This window comes from Eleutherodactylus coqui, chromosome 2 (assembly GCF_035609145.1).
Source record: "Eleutherodactylus coqui strain aEleCoq1 chromosome 2, aEleCoq1.hap1, whole genome shotgun sequence".
NCBI lineage: Eukaryota > Metazoa > Chordata > Amphibia > Anura > Eleutherodactylidae > Eleutherodactylus > Eleutherodactylus coqui.
The window spans coordinates 322357516-322385220 of NC_089838.1; the positions used below are offsets into that span (position 1 = coordinate 322357516).

The 27705-nt window shown below is 50.9% G+C and overlaps 1 protein-coding gene across 1 annotated transcript; it reads left to right on the top strand.

Moving 5' to 3' along the window:
• Positions 1-26631, top strand: AP1S1 (adaptor related protein complex 1 subunit sigma 1). Its single transcript, XM_066593767.1, has 5 exons — positions 1-159; positions 12976-13154; positions 16885-16993; positions 22062-22199; positions 25396-26631. The coding sequence occupies exons 1-5, from the start codon at positions 157-159 to the stop codon at positions 25441-25443; spliced, it is 477 nt and encodes a 158-aa protein (XP_066449864.1). The 5' UTR covers positions 1-156; the 3' UTR covers positions 25444-26631.
• Positions 26632-27705: the final 1074 nt, after the last annotated feature.

Genomic DNA, 27705 nt, shown 5'->3' on the forward strand with positions numbered 1-27705 from the left:
CGCATGCGCATTCGTCCTTCCCGTTCCTCCTCCCTCCGGGGTGAGGCCGGGGGGAGGAGGCACCGGGTACGGACACGGAACCACGACAGGCCGGGGACCGAGGCCTGAAAAGAGGCCGAAGCGCGGGGAGAGGCGGTCCGCAGAGCAGGCAGCAAGATGGTGAGAGTGAGGGGAAGGGCTGGGAGCCGCGCCACCATAAAGCAGTGGTGTGTGAGGAGGTGACAGGTGGCGTCCTGAGGAGACCCGGATATAATAACCTGCAATGTAGGCTCATGTTATCACAAGTGGTCTGGTCACATGGTACCGACCGCAGCGTGGAAACCGCCGAGCGGTGCCATATGGACGGTTATCGGGCGACCAACAGAAGAGCCGAGCCAGGGTGGGACGTGCAATTAATAATGTCGACACCGTAACGGAGCGCGGAGCCCCCTAGAATGGCGAACCCCCCGGTAACGGAGCGCGGAGCCCCCTAGAATGGAGAGCGCCCCCTGTAACGGAGGACGGAGCCCCCTAGAATGGCGAGCGCCCCCGGTAACGGAGCGCGAGCCCCCTAGAATGGAGAGCGCCCCCGGTAACGGAGCGCGGAGCCCCCTGTAATGGAGAGCTCCCCCGATAACGGAGCGCGGAGCCCCCTAGAATGGCGAGCGCCCCCGGTAACGGAGCGCGGAACCCGCTAGAATGGAGAGCGCCCCCGGTAACGGAGCGCGGAGCCCCCTGTAATGGAGAGCTCCCCCGATAACGGAGCGCGGAGCCCCCTAGAATGGGGAGCGCCCCCGGTAACGGAGCGCGGAACCCGCTAGAATGGCGAGCGCCCCCGGTAACGGAGCGCGGAACCCGCTAGAATGGCGAGCGCCCCCGGTAACGGAGAGCGGAGCCCCCTAGAATGGCGAGCGCCCCCGGTAACGGAGCGCGGTGCCCCCGGTAACGGAGCACGGGGCCCCCTAGAATGGCGAGCGCCCCCGGTAACGGAGCACGGGGCCCCCTAGAATGGCGAGCGCCCCCGGTAACGGAGCACGGGGCCCCCTAGAATGGCGAGCGCCCCCGGTAACGGAGCACGGGGCCCCCTAGAATGGCGAGCGCCCCCGGTAACGGAGCGCAGAGCCCCCTAGAATGGCGAGCGCCCCCGGTAACGGAGCGCGGAGCCCCCTAGAATGGCGAGCGCCCCCGGTAACGGAGCGCGGAGCCCCCTAGAATGGCGAGCGCCCCCGGTAACGGAGCGCGGAGCCCCCTAGAATGGAGAGCGCCCCCGGTAACGGAGGACGGAGCCCCCTAGAATGGTGAGCGCCCCCGGTAACGGAGCGCGGAGCCCCCTGTAATGGAGAGCTCCCCCGATAACGGAGCGCGGAGCCCCCTAGAATGGGGAGCGCCCCCGGTAACGGAGAGCGGAGCCCCCTAGAATGGCGAGCGCCCCCGGTAACGGAGAGCGGAGCCCCCTAGAATGGCGAGCGCCCCCGGTAACGGAGCGCGGAACCCGCTAGAATGGCGAGCGCCCCCGGTAACGGAGAGCGGAGCCCCCTAGAATGGCGAGCGCCCCCGGTAACGGAGAGCGGAGCCCCCTAGAATGGCGAGCGCCCCCGGTAACGGAGCGCGGTGCCCCCGGTAACGGAGCACGGGGCCCCCTAGAATGGCGAGCGCCCCCGGTAACGGAGCACGGGGCCCCCTAGAATGGCGAGCGCCCCCGGTAACGGAGCACGGGCCCCCTAGAATGGCGAGCGCCCCCGGTAACGGAGCGCAGAGCCCCCTAGAATGGCGAGCGCCCCCGGTAACGGAGCGCGGAGCCCCCTAGAATGGCGAGCGCCCCCGGTAACGGAGCGCGGAGCCCCCTAGAATGGCGAGCGCCCCCGGTAACGGAGCGCGGAGCCCCCTAGAATGGCGAGCGCCCCCGGTAACGGAGCGCGGAGCCCCCTAGAATGGCGAGCGCCCCCGGTAACGGAGCGCGGAGCCCCCTAGAATGGCGAGCGCCCCCGGTAACGGAGCGCGGAGCCCCCTAGAATGGCGAGCTCTCCGGTAACGGAGCGCGGAGCCCCCTAGAATGGAGAGCGCTTCCCCCCCTTATATGACGGGACATGAGGTCCCTATTGTGCAGAGTGCCAGCGCCTCCCCCTCCCCCATATATGACGGCACGTGAGGCCCCTATAGTGTAGAGCGCCTCCTCACCCCCCATATATGACGGTGCGTGAGGCCCCTTATAGTGTAGAGTTCCCCCCCCCCATATATGACGGCGCGAGACCCCTATAGTGTAGAGCACCTGCCCTGCCCCCCATATATGACGACGCGTGAGGCCTCTGTACTGTAGAGCACCTCCCCACCCCCCATATAGGACGGCGCGTGAGGCCCCTATAGTGTAAAGCGCCTCCCCCCATATATGACGGCACGTGAGGCCCCTATAGTGTAAAGCGCCTCCCCCATATATGATGGCACGTGAGGCCCCTATAGTGTAAAGCGCCTCCCCCCATATATGACGGCACGTGAGGCCCCTATAGTGTAAAGCGCCTCCCCCCATATATGACGGCACGTGAGGCCCCTATAGTGTAAAGCGCCTCCCCCATATATGATGGCACGTGAGGCCCCTATAGTGTAGCGCGCCTCCCGCCATATATGACGGCGTGTGAGGCCCCTATAGTGTAGAGCGCCCCCCCCCCATATATGACGGCGCATGAGGCACCTATAGTGTAGAGCGCCAGCGCCTCCCCCTCCCCCATATATGACGGCGCGCGAGACCCCTATAGTGTAGAGCACGTCCCCACCCCCCATATATGACGACGCGTGAGGCCCCTATAGTGTAGAGCACCCCCCTCAAATATGACAGCGCGTCAGGCCCCAGTAATGTAGAGCATCTCCCCCATATATGATAGCGTGTAAGGCCACTATAGTGTAGAGCGCCTCCCCCCCCTCCATATATGACGGCACGTGAGGCCCCTATAGTGTAGAGAGCCTCCCCCCATATATGACTGCGCATGAGGCCCCTATAGTGTATAGCGCCTCCCCACCCATATATGACGACGCGTGAGGCCCCTATAGTGTAGAGCACCTCCCCACCCCCATATATGATAGCGTGTAAGACCCCTGTAGTGTAGAGCACCCCCCCCCCCATATATGACGGCGCGAGACCCCTATAGTGTAGAGCACCTGCCCTGCCCCCCATATATGACGACGCGTGAGGCCTCTGTACTGTAGAGCACCTCCCCACCCCCCATATAGGACGGCGCGTGAGGCCCCTATAGTGTAAAGCGCCTCCCCCCATATATGACGGCACGTGAGGCCCCTATAGTGTAAAGCGCCTCCCCCCATATATGACGACACGTGAGGCCCCTATAGTGTAAAGCGCCTCCCCCATATATGATGGCACGTGAGGCCCCTATAGTGTAAAGCGCCTCCCCCCATATATGACGGCACGTGAGGCCCCTATAGTGTAAAGCGCCTCCCCCCATATATGACGGCACGTGAGGCCCCTATAGTGTAAAGCGCCTCCCCCCATATATGACGGCACGTGAGGCCCCTATAGTGTAAAGCGCCTCCCCCATATATGATGGCACGTGAGGCCCCTATAGTGTAGCGCCCCCCCCATATATGACGGCGCATGAGGCACCTATAGTGTAGAGCGCCAGCGCCTCCCCCTCCCCCATATATGACGGCGCGCGAGACCCCTATAGTGTAGAGCACGTCCCCACCCCCCATATATGACGACGCGTGAGGCCCCTATAGTGTAGAGCACCCCCCTCAAATATGACAGCGCGTCAGGCCCCAGTAATGTAGAGCATCTCCCCCATATATGATAGCGTGTAAGGCCACTATAGTGTAGAGCGCCTCCCCCCCCTCCATATATGACGGCACGTGAGGCCCCTATAGTGTAGAGAGCCTCCCCCCATATATGACTGCGCATGAGGCCCCTATAGTGTATAGCGCCTCCCCACCCATATATGACGACGCGTGAGGCCCCTGTAGTGTAGAGCACCCCCCCCCCATATATGACAGCGCGTGAGGCCTCTGTAGTGTAGAGCACCTCCCCACCCCCCATATCGCGTAAGGCCCCTATAGTGTAAAGCGCCTACCCCGAATATATGACGGAACGAGAGGCCCCTATAGTGTAGAGCACCTACCCCGAATATATGACGGAGCGAGAGGCCCCTATAGTGTAAAGCGCCTACCCCGAATATATGACGGAGCGAGAGGCCCCTATAGTGTAAAGCGCCTACCCCGAATATATGACGGAGCGAGAGGCCCCTATAGTGTAGAGCGCTTCCCACCCTCCACCCCATCCATGACGGAGTGTGAGGCTCTGTAGTGTAGCCCCCCCCGCTATATGATGGAGCGTGAAGTCCCTATAATATAGAGCGCCTACCCCACCCCCCTGTAACGGAGCGCGGAGCCCTCTAGAATAGAAAGCGCCCCCGTCATGGAGCGCGGCGCCCCCTCCCCCATAATGGAGCCCCCTAGAACGGAGAGAGCCCCTTTCCCCGTGACGGAACGCGGAGCCCCCCCCCCCCTCCATGTATGACGACGCGTTAGGCCCCTATAGTGTAGAGTGCCTCACCCATATATGACGATATGACGGAGCGTGAGGCCCCTATAGTGTAGAGCGCCCCCCCCCCCCAATATATGACGGATCGTGAGGCCCCTATAGTGTAGATCGCCTACCCCCCATATATGATGGCACGTGAGGCCCCTATAGTGTAGAGCTCCTCCCCCGCATATATAACGGCGCGTGAGGCCCCTATACTGTAGAGCTCCTCCCCCGCATATATAACGGCGCGTGAGGCCCCTATACTGTAGAGCTCCTCCCCCGCATATATGACGGCGCATGAGTCCCCTATAGTGTAGAGCTCCTGCCCCGCCCCCCATATATGACGACGCGTGAGGCCCCTATAGTGTAGAGCATTCCCCCCCATATATGACGGCGCGTGAGGCCCCTATAGTGTAGAGCGCCTCCCGGCCCCCCCATATATGACGGCGCGTGAGGCCCCTATAGTGTAAAGCGCCTCCCCCCCCCCAACATATATGACGGCGCGTGAGGCCCCTATAGTGTAAAGCGCCTCCCCCCCCATATATGACGGCGCGTGAGGCCCCTATAGTGTAGAGCTGCTCCCCCCCCCCCCCATATATGACGGCGCGAGACCCCTATAGTGTAGAGCACCTGCCCCGCCCCCCATATACGACGACGCGTGAGGCCCCTATGGTGTAGAGCGCCTCCCCCCCATATATGACGGCGCATGAGTCCCCTATAGTGTAGAGCTCCTGCCCCGCCCCCCATATATGACGACGCGTGAGACCACTATAGTGTAGAGCATTCCCCCCCATATATGACGGCGCGTGAGGCCCCTATAGTGTAGAGCGCCTACCGGCCCCCCCATATATGACGGCGCGTGAGGCCCCTATAGTGTAAAGCGCCTCCCCCCCCATATATGACGGCGCGTGAGGCCCCTATAGTGTAGAGCTGCTCCCCCCCCCATATATGACGGCGCGAGACCCCTATAGTGTAGAGCACCTGCCCCGCCCCCCATATACGACGACGCGTGAGGCCCCTATAGTGTAGAGCGCCTCCCCCCCATATATGACGGCACATGAGGCCCCTATAGTGTATAGCGCCTCCCCACCCATATATGACGACGCGTGAGGCCCCTATAGTGTAAGCACCTCCCCACCCCCCATATATGACGATGTGTGAGGCCCCCATAGTGTAGAGCGCATCCCCCCATATATGACGGCGCGTGAGGCCCCCATAGTGTAGAGCGCCCCCCCCATATATGACGGCGCGTGAGGCCCCTATAGTGCAGAGCTCCCCCCCCCCATATATGACGACGTGTGAGGCCCCCATAGTGTAGAGCGCCTCCCCCCCCATATATGACGGCGCGTGAGGCCCCTGTAGTGTAGAGCATCTCCCCCCCCCCCCCTCCCATATATGATAACGTGTAAGGCCCCTGTAGTGTAGAGCACCCCCCCCCCCCCATATATGACGGCGCGCAAGGCCTCTGTACTGTAGAGCACCTCCCCCCCCATATATGACGGAGCATAAGGCCCCAATAGTGTAAAGCGCCTCCCCCCCATATATGACGGCGCGTGAGGCCCCCATAGTGTAGAGCGCCCCCCCCATATATGACGGCGCGTGAGGCCCCTATAGTGCAGAGCTCCCCCCCCCCATATATGACGACGTGTGAGGCCCCCATAGTGTAGAGCGCATCCCCCCATATATGACGGCGCGTGAGGCCCCCATAGTGTAGAGCGCCCCCCCCATATATGACGGCGCGTGAGGCCCCTATAGTGCAGAGCTCCCCCCCCCCATATATGACGACGTGTGAGGCCCCTATAGTGTAGAGCACCTACCCCGAATATATGACGGAGCGAGAGGCCCCTATAGTGTAAAGCGCCTACCCCGAATATATGACGGAGCGAGAGGCCCCTATAGTGTAAAGCGCCTACCCCGAATATATGACGGAGCGAGAGGCCCCTATAGTGTAGAGCGCTTCCCACCCTCCACCCCATCCATGACGGAGTGTGAGGCTCTGTAGTGTAGTCCCCCCCGCTATATGACGGAGCGTGAAGTCCCTATAATATAGAGCGCCTACCCCACCCCCCTGTAACGGAGCGCGGAGCCCTCTAGAATAGAAAGCGCCCCCGTCATGGAGCGCGGCGCCCCCTCCCCCATAATGGAGCCCCCTAGAACGGAGAGAGCCCCTTTCCCCGTGACGGAACGCGGAGCCCCCCCCCCCCCCCTCCATGTATGACGACGCGTTAGGCCCCTATAGTGTAGAGTGCCTCACCCATATATGACGATATGACGGAGCGTGAGGCCCCTATAGTGTAGAGCGCCCCCCCCCCCCCAATATATGACGGATCGTGAGGCCCCTATAGTGTAGATCGCCTACCCCCCATATATGATGGCACGTGAGGCCCCTATAGTGTAGAGCTCCTCCCCCGCATATATAACGGCGCGTGAGGCCCCTATACTGTAGAGCTCCTCCCCCGCATATATAACGGCGCGTGAGGCCCCTATACTGTAGAGCTCCTCCCCCGCATATATGACGGCGCATGAGTCCCCTATAGTGTAGAGCTCCTGCCCCGCCCCCCATATATGACGACGCGTGAGGCCCCTATAGTGTAGAGCATTCCCCCCCATATATGACGGCGCGTGAGGCCCCTATAGTGTAGAGCGCCTCCCGGCCCCCCCATATATGACGGCGCGTGAGGCCCCTATAGTGTAAAGCGCCTCCCCCCCCCCCAACATATATGACGGCGCGTGAGGCCCCTATAGTGTAAAGCGCCTCCCCCCCCCCCCCATATATGACGGCGCGTGAGGCCCCTATAGTGTAGAGCTGCTCCCCCCCCCCATATATGACGGCGCGAGACCCCTATAGTGTAGAGCACCTGCCCCGCCCCCCATATACGACGACGCGTGAGGCCCCTATGGTGTAGAGCGCCTCCCCCCCCATATATGACGGCGCATGAGTCCCCTATAGTGTAGAGCTCCTGCCCCGCCCCCCATATATGACGACGCGTGAGACCACTATAGTGTAGAGCATTCCCCCCCATATATGACGGCGCGTGAGGCCCCTATAGTGTAGAGCGCCTACCGGCCCCCCCATATATGACGGCGCGTGAGGCCCCTATAGTGTAAAGCGCCTCCCCCCCCCCCATATATGACGGCGCGTGAGGCCCCTATAGTGTAGAGCTGCTCCCCCCCCCCATATATGACGGCGCGAGACCCCTATAGTGTAGAGCACCTGCCCCGCCCCCCATATACGACGACGCGTGAGGCCCCTATAGTGTAGAGCGCCTCCCCCCCATATATGACGGCACATGAGGCCCCTATAGTGTAAGCACCTCCCCACCCCCCATATATGACGATGTGTGAGGCCCCCATAGTGTAGAGCGCCCCCCCCCCATATATGACGGCGCGTGAGGCCCCCATAGTGTAGAGCGCCCCCCCCATATATGACGGCGCGTGAGGCCCCTATAGTGCAGAGCTCCCCCCCCCCATATATGACGACGTGTGAGGCCCCCATAGTGTAGAGCGCCTCCCGGCCCCCCCATATATGACGGCGCGTGAGGCCCCTGTAGTGTAGAGCATCTCCCCCCCCCCCCCTCCCATATATGATAACGTGTAAGGCCCCTGTAGTGTAGAGCACCCCCCCCCCCCCCATATATGACGGCGCGCAAGGCCTCTGTACTGTAGAGCACCTCCCCCCCCATATATGACGGAGCGTAAGGCCCCAATAGTGTAAAGCGCCTCCCCCCCATATATGATGGCGTGTGAGGCACCTATAGTGTAGAGCGCCCCCCCATATATGACGGTGCATGAGGCACCTTATAGTGTAGAGCTCCTCCCCCCCCCCATATATGACGGCGCGAGGCCCCTATAGTGTAGAGCACCTGCCCTGCCCCCCATATATGACGACGCATGAGGCCCCTATAGTGTAGAGCACCTGCCCCGCCCCCCATATACGACGACGCGTGAGGCCCCTGTAGTGTAGAGCGCCTCCCCCCCATATATGACGGCGTATGAGGCCCCTATAGTGTAGAGCACCTCCCCACCCCCCATATATGACGATGTGTGAGACCCCCATAGTGTAGAGCGCCCCCCCCATATATGACGGCGCGTGAGGCCCCTATAGTGTAGAGCACCTCCCCCCATATTTGACGACGTGTGAGGCCCCCATAGTGTAGAGCGCCTCCCCCCCCCATATATGACGGCGCGTGAGGCCCCTATAGTGTAGAGCACCTCCCCACCCCCCATATTTGACGACGTGTGAGGCCCCCATAGTGTAGAGCGCCTCCCCCCATATATGACGGCGCGTTAGGCCCCAGTAGTGTAGAGCATCCCCCCCCCCCTCCCATATATGATAACGTGTAAGGCCCCTGTAGTGTAGAGCACCTCCCCCATATATGACAGCGCGTGAGGCCCCTATAGTGTAAAGCGCCTCCCCCCCCCCTCCTCCATATATGACGGCGCTTGAGGCCCCTATAGTGTAAAGCGCCTCCCCCCCATATATGACAGAGCGTAAGGCCCCTATAGTGTAAAGCGCCTCCCCCCCATATATGACAGAGCGTAAGGCCCCTATAGTGTAAAGCGCCTCCCCCCCATATATGACGGAGTGTAAGGCCCCTATAGTGTAGAGTGCCTCACCCATATATGACGGAGCGTGAGGCCCCTATAGTGTAGAGCGCCCCCCATATATGATGGAGCATTAGGCCCCTATAGTGTAGAGCACACCCCCCCCCAATATATGACGGATCGTGAGGCCCCTATAGTGTAGATCGCCTCCCCCCATATATGACGGAGCGTGAGGCCCCTATAGTGTAGAGCGCCCTCCATATGACGGAGCATGAGGCCCCTATAGTGTGGAGCGCCCTCCCCCCATATATAACTGAGCGTGAGGCCCCTATAGAGTAGAGTGCCTCCCCCTCCCCAAATATGACGAAATGTGAGGCCCCTATAGTGTAGAACACCTTCCCCCCATATATAACAGAGCATGAGGCCCCTATTGTGTAGAGCGCCCCCCTATATGATGGAGCGTGAGGCCCCTGTAGTGTAGAGCTCCCCCCTCCCATATAGGACGGCACGTGAGGCCTCTATAGTGTAGAGTGCCGTGAATCCTCCACATATATGACAGAGCGTGAGGCCCCTTTAGTATAAAGCACCCCCCAATATATGATGAAGTGTTAGGCCCCTATAGTGTAGAGCGCCTCACCCCGGCCCCCATATATGACTGAGCGTAAGGCCCATATAGTGTAAAGCGCCTCTCCCGATATATGATGGAGCGAGAGGCCCCTATAGTGTAGAGCGCCTGCCCCACCCATATATGACAGAGCATAAGGCCCCTATAGTGTAAAGCGTCTCCCCCCCCCCCCCATATATGATGGCGCGTAAGGCCCCTATAGTGTAAAGCACCTCCCCTCATATATGACGGAGCGTAAGGCCCCTATAGTGTAGTGTGCCCCCTCCTCATATATGAGGGAGCGAGAGGCCCCTATAGTGTAGAGCTCTCCACCCCCCCCCATCCCCGCGAAGTCCCTATAATATAGTGCCTACCCCACCCCCCTGTGACGGAGTGCAGAGCCCCCTAGAATGGAGATCGCCCCCGTAATGGATCGCGGAGCCCACTAGAATGGAGAGAGCCTCCCTTCATATATAGAGGGCACGTTGGGCCCCTATAGTGTAGAGCGCCTACCCCCTCATATATGATGGTGTGTGAGGCCCCTATAGTGTAAAGCGTCTCCTACCATATATAACGGAGTGTGAGGCCCCTATAGTGTAAATCGCCTCCCCCATATATGACGGAGCATTAGGCCCCTATAGTGTAGAGCGTCTCCTACCATATATGATGGAGCATGAGGCCCCTATAGTGTAGAGCGCCCCCTATATGATGGTGTGTGAGGCCCCTATAGTGTAGAGCGCCTCCCCCCATATATGACGGAGCGTGAGGCCCCTATAGTGTAGAGCGCCCCCCCCCCATATATGACGGAGCATTAGGCCCCTATAGTGTAGAGCGCCCCCTATATGATGGAGCGTGAGGCCCCTATAGTGTAGAGCACCCCCACCATATGATGGAGTGTGAGGCCCCTATAGTGTAGAGCGCCCCCATATATATGACGGAGCGTGAGGCACCTATAGTGTAGAGCGCCCCCTATATGATGGAGCGCGAGGCCCCTATATGATGGAGCGCGAGGCCCCTATATGATGGAGCGCGAGGCCCCTATATGATGGAGCGCGAGGCCCCTATATGATGGAGCGCGAGGCCCCTATATGATGGAGCGCGAGGCCCCTATATGATGGAGCGCGAGGCCCCTATAGTGTAGAGCGCCCCCTATATGATGGAGCGTGAGGCCCCTATAGTGTAGAGCGCCCCCAATATATGATGGAGCCAGAGGCCCTTATAGTATAGAGCGCCCCCTTCACTACTAGTTATATATTTGTAGCCATGGAGAGTTTCATTTCTACAGTTTCCGCTTGCTGTCAGTGAACGGGAAGCTTCGTGCTTGGATTCATTGGCTGAAGCCCACTGTAGACCCCTCACAGCTGGGGGTTTGTTACAGTCCTGTGATCTCCTGCCCACTTGTTACAACGTATCAGCCTGGAGTCCCCGATACATATGTAACAAACCCTCTGCTGTGAGAAGTATATCGCCATGGAAACAGATGAGTGGCAGTCACAGGGGTGTGCGGTACTTGGATGTAGCAGAGCAGAGTTTGTCATTAGGCCTCTGATGTGTAGTGAGGGGTGGTGCTGCACCAGGCTGTTAGATCCCTGCCGGTTCATAGGAGGCGCAGTATTCAGATGTAGCAGAGCTGGGTGTGCTGGGAGTTGTGGGCTCTGGATTATCAGATTCCGGATCAAGGGGACCTTACTGTAAGTAGTGGCTGCAGTGCAGGGGGTCCGTCACAGGGTAAGGGCGCAATACATCACCGGGGGGGGGGGGGGGGTCCCCTTCAGGCCCAAAACGCTTCCAACGCCCCAAGATCTTATCCTGCCTGTTATACACGGGCGACAGTCGGGGGGCGACGGCATGTGGTGGGCTGATGTCACCGAGGTCATCGGTGCCCGTGCGGAGTGTTTACATTGCCAGCGTTTACACGAACGGCGAGCCGCCATCCAGCGCCGGTCTTTATGCTGACGAGTTGCGACCCGCTAGTAAACGCCTGGACTGACACGGCCCGAACGTCCATCAGTTTGGTCCGTTTGAACACATTTTGAGCGATAATCTTCCGGTTGGTCGTCTAGTAGGAGGATTGTCAGGAAGGCGATAATCTGACGCCCCTCCGATAGCGCTGGCCAGGATATCCCTGCGGCCCGGGACACCGGGGGGATATTAACCCCTTCCTGCAAGACTATTGGCCCTCGTTCACGGTCGGCTGATGACACCGCTCAGGTCGCTGGCGCTCACGCAGAGCGTTTACACTGGAGGGCTTCACCGCTGGGTCGCGGGGTTCTCAGCGCTTCACCTTCTATGGGGAGCGTTTACACGGAGCGACGAGCCGCCATCAAGCCCCGGTTTGTATGCTGACTGGAAGCCACCGATGACGACAGACGAGGGATTCATTCTTGCCTTTGCACTTACACTGAGCGATTATCACTCTAATTTCTGGTTTGAGCGCTGATCGTTCGTGTAAACGGGCCCCAAGTCATACAACTATAACTCTGCACTGAGCATTCATGGCTGATGGAATACAAGCCGGGGGCTACAAATGGCCAATTACGTTATCACCGCAGCCGGGGGCCTTTTCCGTGTGCCTTGGTTAGTCATGTGATGGCAGAACAAGGGTTTTATTTGAACAGAATGAAAATCGGCAGTGTGGACTGCCACATGGAAGCAGTGAAGGGGGATATTTGGGATTGCAGTGACATTCCTGGTTAGGGGAGACAATTCCTCATATATATATATATATATATATATATATATATATATATATATATATATATATATGTGTTATTCCCCAGCCCCCTTCCTGCTTTTACCACCGCTACACACGTGTAAAGGATGTGGCCGCTGTGAATTCACACAATTACATTGTCCAATGACCGGGCGTCGCTCCGCCATCTTCAACCTACTTCCTAAAGGGACACTACATCTCTTTGTCTGAGTTTTACTGATTGCACTCTGTTGTCCTCTGTTGTCAGCCATTTCATAGCGACTGTACATATGGCAGCGTCGCAGCATTAATGTGCTTTTACACAAACGATTACCCCCGTGCGGCTTATTTATACAGGCAGGTAAGTCGCTCGCTGCGACGGTGAATGAGAACGACTGGATTAACGATGATTCTCACACTTGCATGAAATGAGCAATAAGCGAATTATCGTTCGTGCTACATGGCTGATAACAGGGAACAATAGCGTTTACTCTTGGGTGGACAATAAAGCGCTTTAGGAAATAGTTTAAAGGGAAACTGTGAGAATGAAGCCGTGGCTGCAGTAACCGTGGCTGTCCACTAGGGGCTGCTGCTCCTCCATCAGTGACTCCTGTGCTTCTCTCCCCTCAGATGCGATTCATGCTGCTGTTCAGCCGGCAGGGGAAGCTGCGGCTCCAGAAGTGGTACGTGGCCACCTCCGAGAGGGACAAGAAGAAGCTGGTGCGGGACCTCATGCAGACCGTGCTCAGCCGCAAGCCCAAGATGTGCAGCTTCCTGGAGTGGAAGGACCTCAAGGTGGTGTATAAAAGGTGAGAGCGCCCCCTGTGTCTGAGCCCCCAGTCCTGATATATCCCTGCGGCTACAATATACGGATATAGGGTGATACGTCACACTTTCCAGGAAGTCGGGGGATGGGAGGCGCTGGGGGGGGGGCTTCGCTATGCTGTTTATGGAACTGCGTCCTCAACCGCGAGTTATGGAAATGGCGTAGCTCACTCCGCTGTTTGCGTAACTCCCATTGACTTCTGCGGCATAGCGCAGCCCCACGGTTGGCCACCTCCGTTCTGGTGGTGGTCCTACGGCAGCCATGTTTTCCTAAAGCATCATTTTCCTGTAGGGTAGGTTCACACGTTGTGTATTTTGGTGCGGATCTGCAGATCTTTTGCCGCAGTTTTTGACTCGGTTCCGCATCAGAATTCGCACTAATTGTTGAGGTTTTGAACAGTTTGAGTGCAGATTTTGCAGTGCAGAAAAGCCGCACAGTTTCGGCTGCACATGAACTTACCTTACAGGGACCCAGTGGTCCCAGCGGTCGGACCCCCACCCATCTAGCAGTTTCCATAACTCCAGTCATGGGTTGAAAGCCGGAACACCCCTTAAAGTAAAAGTGCGTTTACACGGAACGATAAACACGACCAGCGAAGAATTCATTAACATTTTGTTCGTCATTCATTTCATGCGTGAAAATCATCGTTGGTTCATTCGGTTTAAATACTGATCGTTCAGTCGTTCTCATTCACCAATACAGTGAATGAGAGCGACTGAATGATTTGCGTGCGACTGATACATCTGCCAGTATAAACTGGCTGCGCGAGTGAATGCCGAATCCGTGTAAATCACCCAATTTACGAAGGCGCCCCTCAGAGTTGATCTACATCTGCGCTGCCGGCTGCGTGCAGTGTCTCCGTCGTAGATTTCTGTTAACCCTTAACGCTATATGACGGAAGTCTGTGTCCTGGCAGGGGGGTACCTAACACACCAGGACTTAAACTTACATCATGTGGATGGTGCGGGATCACAAGCGAGCCGACTCCGTCCTGCAGCTGCAACATGGGAGATCGATGAGAACATTGATCACTGCTGTGTTATCCCTATACATGCCCGATATACATAGATTGCGGCATGTAAAGGGTTCACAAAGGCAGAGCGCTCCATCTGTGACGTCATCAGCCCTCTGCAATGTAATTGCGGAGGGCTGATGGGTTGCCGTGGCAACAGGATGCCAGATACTAATGTGCCCGCTTGCTATTGCCTATAATCACAGTCGTAAGCGTTAAGGCGTTGCGGTACTGAAGTCCTGCAGTGTATTATTATAATGATCATAGCTGCTATGGTTCAAGTCCCATAATGTAAAAAAAAAATATAGTGTAAAGAAAATTACAAAGACCTTTTTTGCGCACTTTCTCTAATTTGTATAAAAAAGATCCTGCATACTTGGTGTCCTCTTATCTGTAACGACCCGTACAATACATTGAACCCAGGATTAATCCTGCACGGCAAACATCATACCCCCCCCCCCCCCTTAAAAATGGAGGCGAAGTGCTTGTTTTGTTTGTTTTTTCTTACGAAAAAGGCAATAAGTGATCATAAAGGCCGTATGTACCCCAAAATAGTACAAGTAAGAATTACAGCTCGTCGCGCAAAAAACAAACCCCGCAGAACTCTGGACATAGAACAGAAACAGCTCTGACTTTTGGAAAGTGTAGATGAAAATCCCCCAAAAATCATTGCATCCTTATGGCCAAAATAGGCCGTGCACTAAGGGGTTAACATCTGGGACCAAGTAGTGCTGCTGCATGCAGCGCTGTTATGTCCAGGACAATGGCGGAGGGCGTAACTGACTCCGAGCGGACCACGTTATAGTCGCTGAGGCACTTCTGCCCTAGGACGGAGATGAACAGCGGAAACGCATAGCGCCATTGTGAGCGAGCCCTCAGCGCCGCAGTATGTTGTGTCACCTGAGCACCCCCACGATGCACTGCTCCGAGTTCAGCTCTGCCTGTGAATGGAGGCGAAGACATCCAGTTGTTGTAGTAGACATGTAGATTAGATGCAGTAAAGTTTAACCCCTTGGGTCCGAAATAGGACGCGTCACTAAGTATGGGACTATTTTTTGAGTTTGTATTATGTCCACTTTTCAAAAGCCATAACTTCTGTATTTTTCCGTGGACGGAGCGCTGTGAGGGGTGTTTTTAGCGTGAAGAACTGTAATTTTTTTTTAGTGGTAGCACTTTGGGGAAATTGGCTTTTTTTGATCACTTTCATGGCATTCGTTTGGGAGGCAAAATGATCAAAAGCGGCTTTCTTTTTGTATGTTTATAGCTTAAAAAGTGTGTTCGGTGCTCTAGTATGGGTTGTTATGGATGCCGCGGTACCAGATGTGTTACCAGGGGAAAGTGCGCAAAAGTGTTGCATTTGTCACCCCTGTAAATATCCGCTGTCAGAACTGACAACGGCATTTAGATCCCCTGATAGGTTTTGCGGGGTCCGGAACAGCCCCCCCACAATGAGATTGCGAGGTGCCGATCAGTTGCCATGGCAGCCTGGGACCTATCAAACCATGCCTGTAGCGTAGCGTGATTGACTGCCTGTCAGATCGCGGTATAAGGTAATACTATGGTATTACATTATACTGCAGGAGCCATCAAAGCATCGCAAGCTCAAGGCCCCCATTAGGACTAGAAGAAAGTAAGAATTAGTTTGAAAAAGTTTTATTAGAAAATAAGAAGTGAGAAGTAAAAAAAAAAATAAAAAATCACTTCTTATCTTTACAATAAAACAAACGTATTTGGAGAAGCCGCGGCAGTAAAAGCCCCGCCTATCAGTCACGTAATAGTTATACCGCGCGGTGAACGCCGTCCGGGAGAAGAGACGCACAACACCAAGAAGAGATGTAATAAAAAGTGATCAAACAGTCGTACGCCCTCCGACATGGTACCAATAGAAACTACGGGACGTCCGCAACCATCCTGAGCGCAGCTCTGTCAACGGAAAGATAAGAGCCGCGGCCGTCAGAACACGGCGGCGATAAATAATTGTTTTTTTAAAGATTTTATTTTTTAAAAATTAGTAGCGGCCGAAAATAAAGTTAGTTATGATGTTTTTACTGCAGTCTGTGTGTCATTAAAACAAGATGCAACCCCTCCCCCTCCCCAAAGATGGCGGAATTTCATTCCCCCCCCCCCCCCCCCCCCCATCTCCACAAGGTTTTCAGTACATTACATGGTACCAGTGAAAAATACAACTCATCCCGCAAAACACAAGCCGTCCGACAGCGGCCGATAAACAAGACTTAAAGGGCCACGTTAATAAGGGGTTAGAGTAGCTGCCACAAGTATGCTATATACGCCTAGTCTAGGGCACACGTATACCACATGATGGACCCTCCACGGCATCGGGCACCGCTATGCAGCAGGGGTACTTAAAGGAAGTGCTTGGTTCGACGGATCACACCCCTCCCTCACACCAAATGTTGCAGCATTGTGTTTAACGATGAACTTCAGCGCCCATCTATCGTGCCTGGCATCCTGCCCACTCTCCTGGCATCATCATTCGCTTGGCGGGTAGATCTAGCCCGCGGCTAGATGCAGGTTGTGTGTGATAATGCTGCATGTCTGCAGGCTTTATGTGGATGCCATCACGTCTCAGGAAGGCGTACGACGCCCACTGGATCTCACCCCCTGTTGGCACATGATAGATGCCCTAGTTTACCATGGCTATTGGTGGTGACAGATGTGTACTTTGCTCTCTCCTCTCCAGATACGCCAGTCTGTATTTCTGCTGCGCGGTGGAGGATCAGGATAACGAGCTGCTGACCCTGGAGCTCATCCACCGATACGTGGAGCTGCTGGACAAGTATTTCGGCAGCGTAAGTTTATCTGCCAGACACGCTCAGCCGGAGGGAGCTACAGGGGGCGCCGCTGCCTCCCCCCCCCCATATTTACCTCAATAACTCATCCCACTTGACGAGTATTACTCCATGCTGTGTTAATTAGGTTTACCAGCGATCACAGGCAGCGTGTGTAATCCTCCAAGCCAGGAGGCTGTAAGCAGTTTGTCACGTGTCACTCAGCCCGCTGCTTCAGTCTGCACTACTTCACTGTACAGTGTGGCCGGTCTGGTCTACCAGAAGGGGTACCCAACATACGCTGGCTTACACTATCTTCACACTACATCTATCCCTCTGCTCATCACTCTCAGTCTCAGGTTTTCATTCTTTATGTCAAAAAAGACATTAAGACCGAGACCTGGAAGCAACTGGGGGGCAGTATACTGTTTGACACAGAGACCGTTTTGTTCTCAATTTAAAGGGTTTCAAAAGAAAGGTATATTGGGCAGTGCTATCCAATTGTGAGAAAATATACTAACTGTGTCAGAAACGTTAAGAACAGAACTACTTTAATACTGCCCCCTATGTACAAGAATATAAGTACTATAATACTGCCCCTTATGTACAAGAATATAACTACTATAATACTGCCTCCTATGCACAAGAATATAACTACTATAATACTGCCCCCTATGTACAAGAATATAACTACTATAATACTGCCCCCTATGTACAAGAATATAACTACTATAATACTGCCCCCTATGTACAAGAATATAACTACTATAATACTGCCTCCTATGTACAAGAATATAACTACTATAATACTGCCCCCTATGTACAAGAATATAACTACTATAATACTGCCCCCTATGTACACGAATATAACTACTATAATACTGCCCCCTATGTACAAGAATATAACTACTATAATACTGCCCCCTATGTACACGAATATAACTACTATAATACTGCCCCCTATGTACAAGAATATAACTACTATAATACTGCCCCCTATGTACAAGAATATAACTACTATAATACTGCCCCCTATGTACAAGAATATAACTACTATAATATTGCCCCCTATGTACAAGAATATAACTACTATAATACTGCCCCCTATGTACAAGAATATAACTACTATAATGCTGCCCCCTATGTACAAGAATATAACTACTAGAATACTGCCCCCTATGTACAAGAATATTATTACTAGAATACTGCCCCCTATGTACAAGAATATTATTACTAGAATACTGCCTCCTATGTACAAGAATATAACTACTATAATACTGCCCCCTATGTACAAGAATATAACTACTATAATACTGCCTCCTATGTACAAGAATATAACTACTATAATACTGCCCCCTATGTACAAGAATATAACTACTATAATACTGCCCCCTATGTACACGAATATAACTACTATAATACTGCCCCCTATGTACAAGAATATAACTACTATAATACTGCCCCCTATGTACAAGAATATAACTACTATAATACTGCCCCCTATGTACAAGAATATAACTACTATAATACTGCCTCCTATGTACAAGAATATAACTACTATAATACTGCCCCCTATGTACAAGAATATAACTACTATAATACTGCCCCCTATGTACACGAATATAACTACTATAATACTGCCCCCTATGTACAAGAATATAACTACTATAATACTGCCCCCTATGTACACGAATATAACTACTATAATACTGCCCCCTATGTACAAGAACATAACTACTACAATACTGCCCCCTATGTACAAGAATATAACTACTGTAATACTGCCCCCTATGTACAAGAATATAACTACTATAATACTGCGCCCTATGTACAAGAATATAACTACTATAATACTGCCCCCTATGTACAAGAATATAACTACTATAATACTGCCCCCTATGTACAAGAATATAACTACTATAATACTGCCCCCTATGTACAAGAATATAACTACTAGAATACTGCCCCCTATGTACAAGAATATAACTACTAGAATACTGCCCCCTATGTACAAGAATATTATTACTAGAATACTGCCCCCTATGTACAAGAATATTATTACTAGAATACTGCCCCCTATGTACAAGAATATAACTCCTATAATACTGCCTCTTATGTACAGGAATAGAAATACTATAATACTGCCCCCTATGTACAAGAATATAACTACTATAATACTGCCCCCTATGTACAAGAATATAACTACTATAATACTGCCCCCTATGTACACGAATATAACTACTATAATACTGCCCCCTATGTACAAGAATATAACTACTATAATACTGCCCCCTATGTACAAGAATATAACTACTATAATACTGCCCCCTATGTACAAGAATATAACTACTATAATATTGCCCCCTATGTACAAGAATATAACTACTATAATACTGCCCCCTATGTACAAGAATATAACTACTATAATGCTGCCCCCTATGTACAAGAATATAACTACTAGAATACTGCCCCCTATGTACAAGAATATAACTACTAGAATACTGCCCCCTATGTACAAGAATATTATTACTATAATACTGCCCCTATGTACAAGAATATAACTCCTATAATACTGCCTCTTATGTACAGGAATAGAAATACTATAATACTGCCCCCTATGTACAAGAATATAACTACTATAATACTTCTCCTATGTACAAGTATATAACTACTATAATACTGCCCTCTATGTACAAGAATATAACTACTATAATACTGCCCCCTATGTACAAGAATATAACTACTATAATACTGCCCCCTATGTACAAGAATATAACTACTATAATACTGCCTCCTATGTACAAGAATATAACTACTATAATACTGCCCCCTATGTACAAGAATATAACTACTATAATACTGCCTCCTATGTACAAGAATATAACTACTATAATACTGCCTCCTATGTACAAGAATATAACTACTATAATACTGCCTCCTATGTACAAGAATATAAATACTATAATACTGCCCCTATGTACAAGAATATAACTACTATAATACTGCCCTCTATGTACAAGAATATAACTACTATAATACTGCCCCCTATGTACAAGAATATAACTACTATAATACTGCCCCCTATGTACAAGAATATAACTACTATAATGCTGCTCCTATGTACAAGAATATAACTACTATAATACTGCCTCCTATGTACAAGAATATAACTACTATAATACTGCCCCCTATGTACAAGAATATAACTACTATAATACGGCCTCCTATGTACAAGAATATAACTACTATAATACTGCCCCCTATGTACAAGAATATAACTACTATAATACTGCCCCCTGTGTACAAGAATATAACTACTATAATACTGCTCCTATGTACAAGAATATAACTACTATAATACTGCCACCAATGTACAAGATTATAACTACTATAATACTGCTCCCTATGTACAAGAATATAACTACTATAATACTGCCCCCTATGTACAAGAATATAACTACTATAATACTGCCCCCTATGTACAAGAATATAACTACTATAATACTGCTCCTATGTACAAGAATATAACGACTATAATACTGCTCCTATGTACAAGAATATAACTACTATAATACTGCCCCTATGTACAAGAATATAACTACTATAATACTGCCCCCTATGTACAAGAATATAACTACTATAATACTGCCCCCTATGTACAAGAATATAACTACTATAATACTGCCTCCTATGTACAAGAATATAACTACTATAATACTGCCCCTATGTACAAGAATATAACTACTATAATACTGCCCCATGTACAAGAATATAACTACTATAATACTGCCTCCTATGTACAAGAATATAACTACTATAATACTGCCCCCTATGTACAAGAATATAACTAGTATAATACTGCCCCCTATGTACAAGAATATAACTACTATAATACTGCTCCTATGTACAAGAATATAACTACTATAATACTGCTCCTATGTACAAGAATATAACTACTATAATACTGCCCCTATGTACAAGAATATAACTACTATAATACTGCCCCCTATGTACAAGAATATAACTACTATAATACTGCCTCCTATGTACAAGAATATAACTACTATAATAGTGCCCCTATGTACAAGAATATAACTACTATAATACTGCCCCATGTACAAGAATATAACTACTATAATACTGCCTCCTATGTACAAGAATATAACTACTATAATACTGCCTCCTATATACAAGAATATAACTACTATAATACTGCCCCCTATGTACAAGAATATAACTACTATAATACTGCTCCCTATGTACAAGAATATAACTACTATAATACTGCTCCTATGTACAAGAATATAACTACTATAATACTGCCTCCTATGTACAAGAATATAACTACTATAATACTGCCCCCTATGTACAAGAATATAACTACTATAATACTGCCCCTATGTACAAGAATATAACTACTATAATACTGCCCCCTATGTACAAGAATATAACTACTATAATACTGCTCCCTATGTACAAGAATATAACTACTATAATACTGCTCCTATGTACAAGAATATAACTACTATAATACTCCCCCCTATGTACAAGAATATAACTACTATAATACTGCCCCCTGTGTACAAGAATATAACTACTATAATACTGCCCCCTGTGTACAAGAATATAACTACTATAATACTGCCCCCTGTGTACAAGAATATAACTACTATAATACTGCCTCCTATGTGCAAGAATATAACTACTATAATACTGCCCCCTATGTTCAAGAATATAACTACTATAATACTGCCTCCTATGTACAAGAATATAACTACTATAATACTGCCCCCTATGTTCAAGAATATAACTACTATAATACTGCCCCCTATGTACAAGAATAGAACTACTTTATGCCGTTTTGTGTACACAGCTGCTGTGTAGTCTTATATGTCTACATGGTTCCCGGCTAGGTCCAGCCCGTGTAGCGCTGTATGGCCGTCATACTGTGCTGTCCTCTTGTATGTCTGTCTGCAGATAGATGAGGGGCAGAGTAAGGCTGTGGGTAAGGGCTGTGTACACAATACGATTGGCTATGAAGATGCCCTTTAGAGACTGACTGTCCCCGCCCGCGTGTCGCCCCCTACAGGTGTGTGAGCTGGACATCATATTTAACTTCGAGAAGGCTTATTTCATCCTCGACGAGTTCCTGATGGGGGGTGAAATCCAGGACACGTCCAAGAAGAGCGTCCTGAAGGCCATCGAGCAGTCGGACATGCTACAGGAGGTAAGTCTGTGGCTGGCAGTCTCGGCGGCGTCTCTTTCTTCCTTTGTGTCTCCCTCGCTCGCGCTCCCTCCCTTTCTCTGCAGTGGATGAATCACCCATCTCTGGTCCTGTCACAGCTCACTGACTCCCACCCACTCACTTTCATCACAAGAAATTTCCACACTGGAGATAGAGTGGGAGGGAGGGGAGATAAAGAGAGCGTGCGGTGGGGAGATTACCAGCGGAGGAGCGAGTGGGGGGATTAAATGGGATGGGGGGGCAATGCCTCGGTAGTAGAGACGAGCGCCGGATCGGGTGCACGCGCCTCTCAGAGCTTGAATGAGATGATGAATGGGAGTCGGGTCATTAATGATCGGGGATAGGGAGGGGGGCGCTGCAGATTCATAAGAAAGGGGGAAAACGAAGGCAGCGGTGATGATGATGATGTATGGCCCAAGCGGAGGGGCCGTCAGTGATAAATGATGGAACCAGGGGGCTGATAGGACTGCAGAAACCGGCAGCGAAATGCTGATCTGTAGCTATAGGGTGATGAGACAGGAGTGGGGTGTGATGAAGAGCTGGACTGTCAGAGGAAACTTAAAAGACCCTGAGCCCTGTCATTCTAGATGCTGGTCGGACCCCCAGTGATCATACACGCTTTTTAATGGCAGTGTCACTCTCACTTCCCCTACCTCCCAAATCACCCCGCATATGCTTGCCTCGGCTGCTGCAGGAGCTCGCGGGGCACGCCTCGGCTGCTGCAGAGCCTCATTAAGCACGCCGCGGCTGCTGCAGGAGCTCGCGGAGCACGCCACGGCTGCTGCAGGAACTCGCGGGCCACGCCTCAGCTTCTGCAGAGCCTCATTAAGCACGCCGTGGCTGCTGCAGGAGCTCATGGGGTACGCCGCGGCTGCTGCAGGAGCTATTTTCCTTGTGCTGATCCTGAGTCATATCCTGTATTATGCTCCAGAGCTGCACTCACTATCCTGCTGGTGGGGGCACGGTGTGCATACATTACTTATCCTCTACTGCTCCTGAGTTCCATCCTGTATTATACTCCAGAGCTGCACTCACTATTCTGCTGGTGTTGTCACTGTATACATACATTACTGATCCTGAGTTACATCCTATATTATACTCCAGAGCTGCACTCACTATTCTGCTGGTGTAGTTACTATGTACATACATTACTTATCCTGTACTGCTCCTGAGTTACATCCTGTTTTATACTCCAGAGCTGCACTCGCTATTCTGCTGGTGGAGTCACTGTGTACATACATTACTTATCCTGTACTGACCCTGAGTTACATCCTGTATTATACTCCAGAGCTGCACTCTCTATTCTGCTGGTGGAGTCACTGTACACATACATTACTTATCCTGTACTGATCCTGAGTTACATCCTGTATTATACTCTAGAGCTGCACTCACTATTCTGCTGGTGGAGTCACTGTATACATACATTACTTATCCTGTACTGATCCTGAGTTACATCTTGTATTATACTCCAGAGCTGCACTCACTATTCTGCTGGTGGAGTCACTGTGTACATACATTACTTATCCTGTACTGACCCTGAGTTACATCCTGTATTATACTCCAGAGCTGCACTCACTATTCTGCTGGTGGAATCACTGTGTACATACATTACTTATCCTGTACTGACCCTGAGTTACATCCTGTATTATACTCCAGAGCTGCACTCTCTATTCTGCTGGTGGAATCACTGTGTACATACATTACTTATCCTGTACTGACCCTGAGTTACATCCTGTATTATACTCCAGAGCTGCACTCACTATTCTGCTGGTGGGGTCACTGTGTACATACATTACTTATCCTGTACTGATCCTGAGTTACATCCTGTATTATGCTCCAGAACTGCACTCACTATTCTGCTGGTGGAGTCACTGTGTACATACATTACTTATCCTGTACTGATCCTGAGTTACATCCTGTATCATACTCCAGAGCTGCACTCACTATTCTGCTGGTGGAGTCACTGTGTACATATATTACTGATCCTGAGTTACATCCTGTATTATACCCCAGAGCTGCACTCACTATTCTGCTGGTGGAATCACTGTGTACATACATTACTTATCCTGTACTGACCCTGAGTTACATCCTGTATTATACTCCAGAGCTGCACTCTCTATTTTGCTGGCGGAGTCACTGTGTACATACACTACTTATCCTGTACTGACCCTGAGTTACATCCTGTATTATACTCCAGAGCTGCACTCTCTATTCTGCTGGTGGAGTCGCTGTGTACATACATTACTTATCCTGTACTGCGCCTCAGTTACATCCTGTATTATACTCCAGAGCTGCACTCACTATTCTGCTGGTGGAGTCACTGTGTACATACATTACTTATCCTGTACTGATCCTGAGTTACATCCTGTATTATACTCCAGAACTGCGCTCAATATTCTGCTGGTGGGGTCACTGTGTACATACATTACCTATCCTGTACTGATCCTGAGTTACATCCTGTATTATACTCCAGAGCTGCACTCACTATTCTGCTGCTGGAGTCACTGTGTACATACATTACTTATCCTGTACTGATCCTGAGTTACATCCTGTATTATACCCCAGAGCTGCACTCACTATTCTGCTGGTGGAGTCACTGTGTACATACATTACTTATCCTGTACTGATCCTGAGTTACATCCTGTATTATACTCCAGAGCTGCACTCACTATTCTGCTGGTGGAGTCACTGTATACATACATTACTTATCCTGTACTGCTCCTGAGTTACATCCAGTATTATACTCCAGAGCTGCACTCACTATTCTGCTGGTGGAGTCACTGTGTACATACATTACTTATCCTGTACTGATCCCGAGTTACATCCTGTATTATACCCCAGAGCTGCACTCAATATTCTGCTGGTGGGGTCACTGTGTACATACATTACTTATCCTGTACTGATCCTGAGTTACATCCTGTATTATACTCCAGAGCTGCACTCACTTTTCCATATTCTTCACTTTAATGCAGGGGGGCAATTAGTTTTCCTTGTGCCGGAGTGCTGTACATCCGGGATCAGGCTGATGAGATGTAACATGTATGTGATGCCCATGTGTCCCGGGGGCAGACCTCTAAGGCTGTGCTGCTGATAACCTGTGTCCTGGGGTTTGTGGGTGGCTCACGTTGCCGCATTGTCTCCCCCGGCTCGCTGACCCCCGTCTTCTGTTTCTCTGCAGGAGGATGAGTCACCGCGCAGCGTTCTAGAAGAGATGGGCCTCGCTTGATAAACAAAGGACCCTTCCCCCATTTTTTTTTTATTTTTTCTTTCTCGACCAAACCCCCTTTTTACATTCCTCTTCCCCAAAATGCACCAACCCCCCGTCCTCCTTTACAATCACTGCAAGAACTCTCTTATGTACATGACCGGCACGCGCACCGACCACCTAGGAAGCGCCGTAGTTACGTGTTTATGTGCGCCGCTGCCCATGTCCTCCACTTTCTGTACAGTTTCCAAGCAATGATGAAAGAAAGGGACCAATTGCACTTTCTCAATCAGCTGCCCCTCCCCCACCCTGCAAAAGGCGTAGGGACACATTTTTGTACACGGCTGGTTGCGGCACGCCGTAGTTAGTTATTTTGGTGTTTTTTGCACACTTTGGTGATGGACACTTCCCTGCCTGTTTCCGCTTTGTATCTTATGAGTCGCCGGCTTCTTCGGGGGAAAAAGAAAAAGTCGGGACGGAGGGAGGAAAGTCTTCTCCCCATCAGCATCCTTCACACGGACATTCTCAACGCCCCCCCCTTCCTTCCCGCCACTACAACCGCGCAAACTGCCGGAATAAAACATGAGTGCTGCTAAATGACCCCCGCTCTGTTCGTTCACCCCACCCGTCAGTCACCGGAAACAGTCGACAATCTGCGGTAGTCTAACGAAGAATTGTGAAGTCCACGGCGTGCGTCCGTCCCTACCTACTGAGGTGAAATCTACCCAACCCGCTAAGTGTGTGGCTGATAGGCAATAACAGATCCGTCAACGGCAACCGCTTGATGGTTTCCAGGTAGTCATTTGTATCTTTTTGTAAACTGCACAAGACAAACAAGAACGACAAAAAGAATCCTGATGTGGAATGTATCGTGTCATCGACTAAGTCGAGGGTCGTAAGAAGAATGGGAAAATCATCAGTCACTGCTTGCTGATGGTTTCCAGGTATAATCCTTTTCTCCCCCAAATTTGCAGAAGATAAACTTAGGAACATCCAAATGCAACGCCGGATGTAGTGTGTTCTGGTGGTTTGGCCGTACCTAAATGTTTCTAGTTGCTTATCGTTCTATGTACTATAATAGTTCGCAACACTTTATTTTTCTCGACTGCTATGACTAAAACTACCGTCATATTTGCACTAGCGTTGACACATGATCCACTACCTGTAACTTCTCAAATGCAAAAATTAAAAGCTGTTTGGTTGCCAAGAGTGATTGGACTGGTTTGTGCGCCGACGTCGATGGAAAAGCGGATGCAGTCTACATTAAAGAATGACTCAAGAAGACTTCTGCTGACGGATCTCATCGGGTTGGCTCCATTGCCGGCCGGTGTTGGTAGTATTTGCAGTGCTCCTCATTAGTCTAATTGAGACGATGACTGTGTTACGACCAACAGGAATTCTACTGCTGGATCGTCGTGTCCTGCTTTCTAACGTGGTGGTGGTTGTTGTGTAACTGTTGGGTCAGCTGACCTTGCTGCTTGGCCAGCCTAGTTTAGGGAGTTGATCTTCACTGGCTAGCCACCCTTTAAGTATCTTTGCCTTCTGCAGTGCAGTTGCTGGTGATAGCAGTAACAATGTGCATTTAATCCAGTATACCTTGTTTAGTTTTACCATGTTGTTCTTGTCAGTGTGGTATTGTGCCTAAAGTTGTCTACTTCACTCTTGTTTTCTAGCCTCTGCTCTTTGTCTGCTCCATTCCTCGTTTGTATCGCCCTAGCTTTGGTTCATCATTCAGCTTGCTTGTTTTGGCTTCTTTTCTGGGTTTTCAGGGATAGTACTTTAGACAGGGTTTTCAGTAGGGATAACAGTTGTTTAGGGACAGTGGTGTCTAGAGTTAGGGTCAGTTTTAGGGTGCAATCGGGGAAGACTTCTGAAAACTAGAGTTAGGGAAAATATTATTCTGTTTCTTTCTATTCCATACCATCTGCTTCAATTTCATTATTTTCATCACAGCTTTCTGCCCCATCATCTAAGGGCGAGTCTCTGGTTTTGTATTGATGTTTCGGCTGTGTTGATTAGTGCTTCATCTCTCTTATTCTGCCGGCTTGTTGCGCTGTTTGACTCTACTGTAAGTCCTGAGGGTATCTGAGTTCTGGGAGAGACTGTTGGCACTCAGGGAAGGTGACTACTATTGGTCAAGTCAAGTTCTGCCATTTAGAAGGCATCATTGCAGGCCATCCTCTTTAGGAAACCTCTCATCAGCTTACAGGTAAACGCTTTATGGTGGTTGGAAGCCAAACCGCTTATAACCACTCACCAATCCAGAGGGGGTAACAGCTGCTT